Genomic DNA, 12,934 nt, shown 5'->3' on the forward strand with positions numbered 1-12,934 from the left:
TCAAAGCAAATTGAATTCGGATTCAGCAACGAAATCGATCCTTCCAATCGACATCAAAAAGTTCAAAACCAAAGGTCTATGCCACTGCACAGATTCTTCGCGAGAAATTCATACCCAATTAGTTGGGGAAGTCATCATAGGCCTGAACGTTGTAATGAGGATTGAGACTCTACCCCTGCAACCATAATCCTTGTATAATATTTAACACATATGAAATTAAGATTTAAATCATGCAATAATAGGGATAGTTTCTGCAAAGCACACACTTTGCTCTACTACACGTAGATTCCTCAACTTGATTTCAAACATTGATTACTGGAATTGACAATCATATCCACCGTAAGTTACCAACTAGCCACTCCTTCAGAAACAATTATTCTATTGACAAGATAAACCAGAGATATTTGCCATACCATAAGCACACAATTTTCCATCTATTAATTGAATTCAAATATACATCAAACCTGACCAGATATACAATGTGGGCATGCAACCCTGGTCTCTTCCATTCAAGCTCACTCCACACACACCTACTCTCTCCTTTTTCTCTTCATGCCCTTTTTTTGGCTTACAATTATAGGAATAATTACATAGTTATGGATCATTCTAGGTCCATGATCTTCTCCATAGACCTCTCAACTAGTTCCTAAAATCTCTTGATGATCCCTTGAGGATCTCAACAACACTTCTATATCTAAATTTTGCCTTTATGAGCAGATTATACCAAATCTCTCAATTCACTTTTAACTTAACTAATTTCCTATTCTAGGATCTCCTAATCTCCAAGATTTTTATGAGATATTCATAAGTCTAACATCTCTCATATTCTCACATAATTGAGAATATTTACATTTAAAATCTCACACACATATTTTTCACTCAAATTATTAAAAATATACAAAATTTCCTATTAAAAAATCAAAAACATCACCAAACATCATATCCCCTAAGTCAACCAAATATACAACAATTTTCTTGAGAAGGATGCTCCTGCATCACTTCTCTTTGACCAGGCACATAGATTCTATATGCCTTAGAAGTTTCACTGTAGCCTACAAATCTTCCTTTCTTCCCAGATGCATCCAATATGCTTCTCTTTTCTTTTGGCACGTGAAAATATAAGGGGCTACCAAAAACTCTAAAATGAGAAACATCAGGTTTCTTATCGGTGAAAACTTCTTCGGGAGTTTTGGAGTCCAACGCTTGATGAGGGCATCTATTTTAAACATACACAGCAGTGTTGGCAACTTCAGCCCATAGAAACTTCAGAAGGCTTTGATCATGAAGCATGGCACGTGTGGCTTCTATAACAGAATGGTTCTTCCTTTCAGTAACACCATTTTTCTCAGGAGTATATGCAGTAGCAGTCTCCCTCTTAATGCCAGCTTCTCTACAATAGTCATTGAACTCATTTGATTCATATTTGGTTCCATTATCGATCCTCAATATTTTGATCTTCTTCCCGGTTTGATTTTCGACCAAAGCTTTGAAAGAACAGAACCATGAGAATACTTCATCCTTCTTCTTCAAGAAATATATCCAAGTTTTGCAAGAGAAATCATCCACAAAGATAGCATAATATAAATATCCTCCCAAAGATGTCACGGGCATCATACCAGATAGATCAGAATGAACCAATTGCAAAATGTTGGTAGTCTTGATATCACTTGAGGGGAACAGTCCCCTTGTATGTTTTCCTTCGTCACATCCTTGACAAACACTTTCATGCTCTACTTTAAATATGGGCATACCTGTCACCATCTTCCTCACATCGGGTAGAGCCTTATAATGTAGATGAGCAAATCTCTGATGCCATAATTCGGATTGGAGAGATGTGTTGCAAGACACAGCTCCCAATGGGCTTCCTCCAACTTGATATAGGCTATCAATCCTGAATCCATGAGCAAATGCATCTTTGAAATTCCTTTTCCAAACACATACCTTTCCATCGATGAATGCCACCTTAAATCTTTTGACCTCCATCGTCGATGTAGATACCAGGTTCTTGTTTAGATCACGTACATATAGTACTTCTTGTAGATGAATGGTGTTACCTTGATTCAATTGAAGAGTAACATTCCCAACTCCCTTCACGGGATAGGTGGCATTGTCCCCAAGAATGATTTCCAAATTTGTGTCCTTTTCTATCAGATTTGAAAGAGCTTCCTTATACCCAGTGAAGTGCCTTGAGGCACCACTATCAATCAACCAATTTCCCAAGGTATCCGGAGGAGAGGCAGTAGAGAGGGCAAATATAAGATAAAATTATTTTGGCTTGTTATCAACAACATTAGATTCATCATACCTGGAGTTTTTTGATCTTTTGGGAGGTCGACCATTTCCATGTTGAATAGTGGGAGAATTCCTTTTTCCTTTGTTGTTGAATATGACATTCCTTTGATTGTCATTGCCCCTGAAATTGTTGTGGTTGTTGTCATCATGAGTTGTCTCCCTTCTATTAGGACACTCCCTCGCATAGTGGCCAAACTTGTTACAAATGAAGCATCTTCTCTTCCTTTCATTTTTGAATCTCGATCTTCCTTCACATTGCTTCTTTGAACCTGCATTGTTGTTATTTTTTAGCATGAGCAGAAAATGCAGGAGGATCATTCCTATTTGAAGGCATGTCCATTTCCATCATCCTTGTCTCTTCTTGAGAACATCTAGTCAGCAATTCTTCAAAACCTGGAATCCTGTCGTTGTTGAGGATAGTAGTGTTGAACACATGCCATTCACGAGGGAGTCCTCCAAGGGCAATGAGAGTGAGCTCCCTATCAGCAATAACTTCTCCTATTGACTGTAGATCATTTTTTATCTCGGTAATCCTCATGAAGTAGGATTGAATATCTTCACCTCTTCCCTTCTTTATGTCCTTCAATTTGTTCTTGAGAAAGAGGACTTGGTTTGCATTGCTAGCTTTGAACATGCCAACCAACCTGTCATATATCTCTTTTGATGTGTTCAAATCGGAGACGTAAGCAACTAAATGCTTATGAATAGAATCCTTGATGATCTTCTTGGCTTTGACTTCACCTTTCTTGTACTTTGTCTTAGCAGCAACCGTGCATTTGAAGGAGGTTTAGTAATCTTTCCCTGCACATAGTCCATAACATCTTGCTCTTCTAAAGTCAAATCAAGAGACATCTTCCATGCATGATAATCAGACTTATCATGAAGCTTGTCATCAGATTTGAAGTAGGATGTGGAGGCCATTGAATCTTGTATTTGATCAATAGATCTCAGTGATTGTTCTTCTCACTCTTACTTAGGTTTTGTCTTCACCTCAGCGCTGATACCATGTTAATTTTAGATAACAATGGTATGTTCTATACTAAAGAACAATTTACTTCAATTTTCTTATTAGCCCAATATCAATTCCAAATTAGCAATCACATTAACATGATAGTAAACACAAATAGAACATAAATAAAAACAGTAGAAGACAAGCCAAGACAAGAGGACACAAGATGTGCGCATGCCAGGGACAAACCCCAATGTGGGGAAACCCTTTGATCAAGTCTTCTTATTATTCTTCAAAAGTTTCAGCAAAGAGAGAGAGAGTACAATATACAAAATTCACTTGCCCAATCAAATTCAAATTTGTCCAATCAAACAACAGCCACGGGAAGCCCTAACCAAAAAGTCAACACTGGTCAATGGGGCAGAATTTCTCCTTCAAATCAGCTCGGTCAAACCCAACCAACTCGGCCTCCAACAATCATCTGAATCCGCCCAAAATAGTGCCGAAAATGACAGTGAAACTTGGTCAATGCAGAGGTCAAACCTGCAGTCAATTCTCTACGGTCAACACGGGTCAATCAACGTTATTTGCCTCGATTTTTGTGCCCATAAATGCGGCCTACCCAAACAGAAAATTCCACAAGAAAAATGCAGTCAAACTCGGTGAACTGCAGCTCAGTCAATGTTGGTCAAACCCTTTCTACAATTGGTCAACGCCCAAAACAGAAAATGCAGTCTGTCCTTCACACGTGTGGAGAGAGAGAAGGTTGCCCTAAAGTTGTACAACCCAATCAGATGAGGAGAGAGAGATATGTGTGAGAATGAATGATGTCCAAATGCGGTAGATGCACCTTCTATTTATATGCAATGTTTAGGATGAATAGACGTGACTTTTGGGCTTCTGAGCCTACATTAGATTGTTGGCCGACCTTGACAATTTGTCCATAAACGAAATAAATTCATAATTCCATTTGTACATGTCAGAATGAGATGATCTTTAGATCAATCCTACACCACTCGAAAAAAGGAATCCAATAAAAATATCAATTGCATCATATGAGTTGTCCAAGGTGGAGTTTGGCCCTAGTTGCCAAATTTAACACTTTCTTAATGATGTTTGATGATAGAGGATTTCTTCTTGATGAAGATGTCCTACTTCAAAAGTGATCCTTGACTCAAAAAGAGGGAGATCACTTTGATTCCTTGATGATGATGACAACGCCTTTTCTTGCTTCCTCGGATGATAGTGTAGAATGTGATGGATTTTCCAAGGTACTTCAAATGTGGAGTCTTTATGTTATAGATCTAACCCAAAAATATATGATAATATAAATAAACCCAAGAAATAACAAGATCTAACCCAGAAATATAAGATAATAGCAATAAACCCATAAATAATATGAAATGATTCTTTATTGATCAAACCCTTAAGGTAAGGTAACACCATACATTCACTCCTTAAGGAAGGAGAACACTCCACAAGCCATATGTCTGTACATACAATAATCCTTCACACTATTCCTTGACATCTCTCCATGTGGAGTCTCTAGCCTCTTTATAGGCGTCATACATACAATACCATGGATCATACCATGGTTCCCTCATACCATCGAACTAATACCATGGGCCCATTACATTATTACTAACTACTTGTGGTACCTTACATGATATGGGTTAACCACCTTATTTATTACTATGGCCCATCCCATTATTACATTATTACCTTGGGTACCTCCCTTGGTACCCCATATTATCCCCCCTAGGTATATAACATTCCACCCCCCTTAAGCATGTTTCATCCCCGAAACATGGGAAGAACACAAATAATAAGATCTACTCAAAAGAGTAGTCCATTGGTACCATGCACGTGCATCTAACCATCCAAGAGAGATGTGAACCCTCGGTCTCGTTGGTGCCTCGCTCGCTTGAGATGGAAGTTGACCGTGGTAGCTCTTCTGTGTTGATGTGTAGTAGGTGGATCTTCGATCCTTTCTATCTGTGTTGCAGGGGTTGTTGTCCGTGTGGCTAATTGGTTGCCATCTTGATGGTTGTCTTGCGGGGTGATGTAGGTGATGATATGTTGAAGTTTTAACCCATGATGGTTTTTTCTTTAATTCACCCCTTACTGGAGCCTGACTGTTATGTTGTGGTGCCTGCTGTGGTGTCTTATCTTCCAATATTACTTCCACTACTGAGTCCTCATCTGATGTATCAGCACCTGTAACCTTTTCTGCTTCAGCCTCTGTTTGTCTTTGATTGTCGACCATCAACTGCTCATCATCTGATATGTCAGTCCCTGGAACATCTTCTGCGTCAACCTGTTTATTGATGGAAATATCCTGTAATATAATTTTCTTCTTTTTATACCAAAGATTTAGGAATTTCTTCTGCACGTTAATATTTATAGTACCCACAGATTCCATCCAAGAATATCCTAAAACAACATCCATATTATTCATCTTTGAAGTATAAAAATCACCATGCAACACATACTTATCCATAAAAATCTTCAAATCCTTATACACTTGAACATCCTCATCATCCACCTGTGTGTTTCAATGTGTTTTGCAGGAACTTGCAATTTTTTTGCCAAATTAACATTGATGAAATTATGCTTGCAACTAGGATTTATAGAAACAATGATCTTCTCTTTCTGAATCAATCCTTGAACCTGCAATAAGGAGATACCAGAAGAAAATAACCCTTTAGGTTCCTTGGTTTCCTTCTTTTCTATAAAATCTTTGCTAGGCTGTGTGTTTGTCTGTGTGAGCTTATCCACAAGATTAGCTTTACGGTCAAAGTGGTCCATAAGAGCTTTTGTGAATATGTCCCAAGTCAAGGGCCTTCGATAGTAATGTTGATGCTATTGCCACCATTGTCGTCTTTCATTGTCCAAGTACATTGTTCCCACACTCAGCTGAGTCTCATCATCCATGATGTAATGCAATCTAAAAAATTTCTCCATTCGTGCTAGCCATTTGGCTAGATGAGAGCCATCAAATTTATACAAGTCCCTCAAATTCTGATCTGGGCCCGCCATCACAAAAAAAAATTGGCGAAAATTTGAAATGGTCACAATTCCGTCAATATTGCTCAGAATCTCTATTATAACCTGTTTTTGGAAATGGAACAACCATTCTGCATCTACCCATATGATAGAAATCCTAATCCAAGCACTAGAATTTCAGATCTGCGCTGCTACTCTCCCGCCGTCACCAAAATTTCTGAAAAAAACGTTGATTTTAAATCAGCGATATCTCCCTCATCCGGACTCCGATTCGACTGATTTTTTTTTTTTGAAATTGAGTATTTTTTCACAAAGAATCCAGATCTACAATTAGATTTTGCAGATCTTGCACCAAGACGTCCAGATCTGCGCCGCAAATTTGCTGCCCCGAAAAATTGTCTGCAACCCCACTGATTTTTAAATCAGCGATATCTCCTTCATCCGGACTCCGATTCGACCGATTTTTTTTTTAAATCGGGTATTTTTTCACATAGAATCCAGATCTATAATTATATTTTGCAGATATTACACCAAAACGTACAGATCTGATCTGCAAACTTGCCGCCCCCGAAATCCTGCAAAAAAAAATAAAATAAAATAAAATAAATAAATAAATAAAATATCTCCACTTTTTTGCCCAAGAAAGTGCTCTGATACCACTTGTTATAGATCTAACCCAGAAATATATGATAATATAAATAAACCCAAGAAATAACAAGATCTAACCCAGAAATATAAGATAATAGCAATAAACCCATAAATAATATGAAATGATTCTTTATTGATCAAACCCTTAAGGTAGGGCAACACCATACATTCACTCCTTAAGGAAGGAGAACACTCCACAAGCCATATGTTTGTTCATACAATAATCCTTCACACTATTCCTTGACATTTCTCCATGTGGAGTCTCTAGCCTCTATATAGGCCTCATACATACAATACCATGGATCATTACCATGGTTCCCTCATACCATCGAACTAATACCATGGGCCCATTACATTATTACTAACTATATAGAGGCTAGAGACTCCACTTGTTATAGATTTATATTATCCCTCCACTTGTTATAGATCTGATCCAAAAATATAAGATAATAGAAATAAACCCAAGAATAATAAGATCGAAATAGATAGAAATGATTCTTTATTGATCAAACCCTTAGGGTAGGGCAACACCATACATTCACTCCTTAAGGAAGGAGAACACTCCACAAGCCATATCCCTGTTCATACGATAATCCTTCACACTATTCCTTGACATCTCTCCATGTGGAGTCTCTAGCCTCTATATAGGCCTCATACATACAATACCATGGATCGTTACCATGGTTCCCTCATACCATCGAACTAATACCATGGACCCATTACATTATTACTAACTACTTGTGGTCCCTTACATGATATGGGTTAACCACCTTATTTATTACTATGGCCCATCCCATTATTACATTATTACCTTGGGTACCTCCCTTGGTACCCCATATTATCCCCCCTAGGTATATAACACTTTCTTTGATTGAGTGGATGTCAAGTTCTTGAGGTCTTCTTTTCTTTGTGATGAAGATTGTTCAATGTGTAAGCTTCCCAAGAATGCTTAAATTGAAGGACCCTTCTTTGAATGAGCTAGCGTTTTGAGGCCTTCTTCGATGCTCCTTTATTACTTTCTTCAAGATGATGAGAGGGCAAGTTCTTCTTGATGATTGACGCTCTTGATGTTTCCCAGATGACCTTTTTGTGCTTCGGCCCTTGAGTATCCTTCTTTAAGCCTCTTTTTCTTGATGTAGTCACCTAAGCTCTGATACCATGTCGAGAAATCTAGGGGCAGCAAGTAGGGTGATTTCTCTTACTTTGATAATTGCTTGTGATATGTTTTACTTAATTAAATTCTTTCACTTGATTATATTCTGAGTTCTTTTCATCAAACAGCTACCAAACCATAAAGAACAATAAGACAAGAGGACACAAGATATAGGTGATCAGCCAAGGCCAAAACCTCTCCACTTGAGAGGAAAACCCACAAGAATTCTTCTCTTCTTATAAAACTTCAATTGACGAATTCCAAGACCTATGACCCTTGACCAAGACCCCTCCAAGACCAAGTCAAACCTTTCTTCCTTGATGATTTTTCCTTCCAGCAACTTCGACCTCAGCAACTTCTACAATTTCAAACTCCCAGCAGATTCTTCTGCAACTTCGACCTCCCAGCAAATTCTTCTGCAACTTCGACCTCCAGCAGTTTCTTTTGCAGAAACCCTAGGTGACACGTGTGAGAGAATGATAGAGATTTTGTCCTTCTTTTTCCTTCGCTTGAGATGAGACCTTCTCCTTATCAACTCAGCTTGCAAGGGAGACTTCCTTTGACCCAAAACTCAGCTCTCTTGGAGTGATTGCAATTCGGTATCTGCTGTTGCAAGATGATGCCCTAACCTTCGCACATGTGGAGGAATATAGCCCAAAACATATCCAAAAAGTGCTTCGCTCTTCTTTCCTTTATCTCTCCTTTCCTTCGCTAAATATTAGGCTTCTTCATTTAGCTTGATCGAACTTCTTGATGCTTGAAAATGATTGATCCCTTGAGAGAGGCCGAATACTCCTTTATATAAGCTTCCTTGGATGCCCTAACAGGTCGACACGTCCTTCTAGCTAGGTCAACTTGCTCTTCTTGAAGGCCAGCTTGATTGAAGTACCATGACAAGGTCTTGGAGGGTCTTTTGACTCTACTTTGACTCAAATAAATTTTCTTTTCAATATGTAACATGACCAAATGGGTCTTCAATACATGACAATGACTCAATTGACTTGTAGAATAAATGACAAACCCTAGAAGCACTCAATGGGTGCTTGACCTAAAAATAAATTTCCCTTGAGCATGAAACCCATGCCTCAAGAACAACAATAATAAATTTATTTTCTCTTTACATCAAATACATAAAATTATGATTACATATATCATTATGAAGACCAAACCTAATTACATATTTCAACATACCCGACTTCTTTCACAGTGGCTAGGTTTCATAGCAAGGTCTACAGGTCTGCAAAAAAAAATCTTCACTTAACTGCACTAGGGTTTCGTGCTGAATCTTCAAAAAAATTCAGTGCCAGCCTTTCCTCTCTTGCATCTATGCAGGGACTCTTTTTAAAAAACAATAGGAAGAACCAAAAATGACTCCTGCTCTGCTCATTTACGGCCTCCTTAGCTGACGCTCTTGTCGGCTATCTTCTATCACTGCTTTTTCTCCCTGCAGCGGCTTGTCCACCAATGACTGCTACTATTCCAAAGTTGCTGAACCAGAATTCCCTTGGTGGCTCTCTTCTCTCTGCAGCGGTTCCCACTTTATGGCTTGCTGTTTGTAGCGGCTTCAAAGTCTCACAGATTTCTCTCTGCAACAACTCCCGCCTTATGACTTGTTTTTTCTGCAATAGCGCTCTGATACTCTGGTATTTTAAGCCCGTAATTAATTAAATAAGAAAGAAAAATGCACATAAGAAATGGATAACTGAATTCATACAGACACAGATTTACGTGGTAGAAACCTGACAGTGTGTCAAGAAAACCTCCGCGGGACAGGGAATTGGAATATTTTATTATTCAAGGTCAACAATGAATCTCCAATACAATAAGCCTCTCGGGCTACAACATTTTAATAGAAAGGCACCGTTACAAAACTGCCTATCGTTATACAACCGTTTGATTAAGGTAAAAGATAAAATCTTTTATTTTGTTGTCATTCTTAACACGATGAATCTCGTAGAGACATAAACATCAGCATTCTTTCTCCTAGTTAAAGAAACATTAGAATCCTCGAACAAGTGATCGGACTAGGAACCAATAGAAAACTTAAACAGGATAGCTCCAATCAGTTAAAAAACAGAACAGCACAGAAGCTAAGCTATCATTGGATTCTCGTGCCTGTCCACCTTCATTTAACTGTCTTTCTGATTCAGGCTTCAGTTGTGATTTTGACTAGATATAGTTATAATCACACCTAGCAATGCCAAGCTACTGAAAAGAGAAATGGTGCCAAGTGATAGAAACACAATAATAACATAAAGAAAAAGGCAAGCCCTGCACATCGCTGATAGCATACCTAACGATGAGCCCTCAAATAAAACATTATTCCATACAACAGGTTATGTTCCACTCATTGGCAATTTCAACAATGTCTACTTGAAAGTAGGTAACGAGAAAAGTGAGAGTACCTTTCATGATTGTAGGGCCTCGCAACAACAGCTCGCCTCTATGGTTTGGAGGCAGAGGTTTTGCAGAATCAGGGTCTACCACTTTCGCTTCCACAACGTCACTCAACAATCCTACTGTTCCAGTGCGTCTGTTTTCTTCGTCACTGTTGGTGTATGCTATTGCACCGACGGTCTCAGTTAATCCATATCCCTGCCAAAATTTAAGCACTCTTCAGCTTACATATTCCCACAAATGCAAAGCCCTTTCTACCACAAAAAATAAGAGCGCTGTCTATCCAGTAGACAAAATGCACTCTTCCACCCAAAAGGATCTGCATCAATTCAATTGGTCCAGTGGGTTTCAAGTTTTCCTGAGGTCACAAGTGGAGAACCCCAAAACCCTCAAGGCATGGTGAAACCAGGATCTATAGCCAGATTCCAGTTGGAATCCTGCCAGAACCATGCCCAGAAAATTATGCATTTTGTCTGCTGTTTAGCCCACACCCAAAATGAGCTCTAAATTAGAATACATGGCTTCATGTACTACTTAGGGAAAATAAAAGGAGCCAGGTCAGTGAGATTGGAGACAAAGCAGAGATGCAGGCCTAAGAAGGGAATCTGTGTGACAGCCCTTTGATGTCCGTTTTACTTTTCATTCAGTAATGATATAAGCTTCATTTATAAAAACAAAAAGGGGCGTGTAGAATCATGCAAGGTATCACAGTTTTAACCTGTCCGATTCGAATGCGTGGGAATTTAGCATTAAAACTGAGTATGACATCCTTTCCCAGAGGAGCTCCTCCTAAACTGATTTCCTGAAGAGAACCCAAATCATATTTGTAGGCACCTGCAGATTTTGCCAGGGCTGCTAGAACAGAGGGAACAGTAGGTAGAAGAGTCACTCTGTATTGCTCTATGCTATGCAGTATTTCCTCCATGTCGAACTTGGGCGGCATAACAATGGTGGCTCCAGCCGCAAGACTGCATACCATAAAGCGCAAACCAAAGATATGGAAGAGGGGCATACTGCAGAGATACATCTTACAACCCTCTGTTTCATACCTCACTCTGTTGCCTGCTATTGAAGCAATGTAATTCCTGTGAGTTGAAAGCACGCCCTTGCTTTTTCCAGTGGTTCCCGACGAATAAAGAAGGGTGGCTGTGTCGTCCTGTCTTATGTCGATGGACGGCATGTCTTTGAGGTCTGATTGCAAGAGGTCGTGTAATGTCGTAACGCAGCGGGATTCTAAGCTTCCTTGGATTAGAATAAGGGGCATCTGGGTAGCTCGGAGTTTGTGAACTAGGTGAGAAAGTGTGAAGGCGATAACGGGTTTCGAATCTTTGACCTGCGCGACGATCTCTCTCTCAGTGCTGAGCGGATTGGCAGTGATGAGAATTGCTCCGATGGAGAGGATGGCAAGATAAATGCATGGAATGGCGATGGAATTGGGGGAAATCACCAGCACCACGTCGCCTTTTCGAACCCCCAGGCCATGCAGTCCAGCAGCGATGGCTCTCATATTGTGACGGAGGTCGGAATAAGAAAGAGTGTTTCCTGAAGGGCCGTCAATGAAGGCGATCTGCTGCATGTTTTGTTGGTGGGAGAAGATGTAAGTCGTGACATCCAGAGGGTGATGAGGGGGAGGGAGAAGTACAGGGTCTCTTTTGCTATAGTAAGTTCCATTGCCTTTGCAGAACCCGCTCTTTGGATCAACCTGGAAATCTCCTTTCCACTTCGGCTGTCCAGCCATTTCTTTTCCTTCCAGCCAAGCACTCGCAGTAGCAAGAACAGCTTACTCTGGGACAGGAGCTGTATGTCGAGTTGAACCATACATCATACAGTGACCGAACTCTCGGATCAATTACTTCCGAATATGTATTAATGTATTGCCTTCGAATATGGATTGTTTAACTAAAACCACTGAATGGGGAATTCAGTAAGAAATTCAACTGATGTGGACGTTAAGGTATGAACAGGTGCACATACTTTCAGGTATTGAACTTGCGAATGTGCCACACTGCGGAGAGGGGATTCTGCTTGAGTTGGCAGCCAACTCAAGCGGTCACGAACGCGTGATTTGGACATCTAAACATAGTGCAGTGGTGCACGCTCCTGCAATGGATTGGATAACCAACGGATAGAATTTGACGACGGCTAAATTACCTGTGACGAGGTAAACTGGCCGTCAAACACCGCTACAGCTCCTCAATACCCGTCATCGATATTCGTTGAGTCCTAGTAAATTGGTGGAAACCGTCAAATTTGACGGATTCGTTGGAATTCAAATTCCAACCTGACAAACCATTTGTATTGTTTCGGTGCCGATGATTATATATATATTTATGATTATTGGTTTATTTGTTGGAATTCAAATTCCAACATGATAATAAACTATTTGTATTGTTTGGTGTAGATTATTTTATATATATATTTATGATTATTGGTTTTTAAGAAAGAAATTATTTAATGTCTGAGAGATTGCTTTTTTTTTGTTTGATGTA

General features: G+C 39.4%; 1 protein-coding gene across 2 annotated transcripts in view; it reads right to left on the reverse strand.

Moving 5' to 3' along the window:
- The window catches only part of LOC149144901 (beta-phenylalanine coenzyme A ligase-like), a 143,889-nt gene extending 131,373 nt beyond the window's left edge, over positions 1-12,516 (reverse strand). Inside the window, exons 1-2 of one of the 2 annotated variants that reach the window (XR_016264186.1) lie at positions 11,164-12,516; positions 10,454-10,643 (exon numbers count right to left, since the gene is read on the reverse strand). Coding sequence is in view for 1 of the 2 variants with exons in the window: in XM_089447294.1 (XP_089303420.1) it covers positions 10,454-10,643; positions 11,164-12,183 (1,210 nt within the window). In the remaining variant the exon portion in view is untranslated. The remainder of the gene's footprint in view (positions 1-10,453; positions 10,644-11,163) is intronic. The other variant, XM_089447294.1, reaches the window with a different exon arrangement.
- Positions 12,517-12,934: the final 418 nt, after the last annotated feature.

This window comes from Pinus tabuliformis, chromosome X (genome assembly GCF_031772625.1).
Source record: "Pinus tabuliformis cultivar Carrire ecotype Pingquan chromosome X, CPIR1, whole genome shotgun sequence".
Taxonomy (NCBI): domain Eukaryota; kingdom Viridiplantae; phylum Streptophyta; class Pinopsida; order Pinales; family Pinaceae; genus Pinus; species Pinus tabuliformis.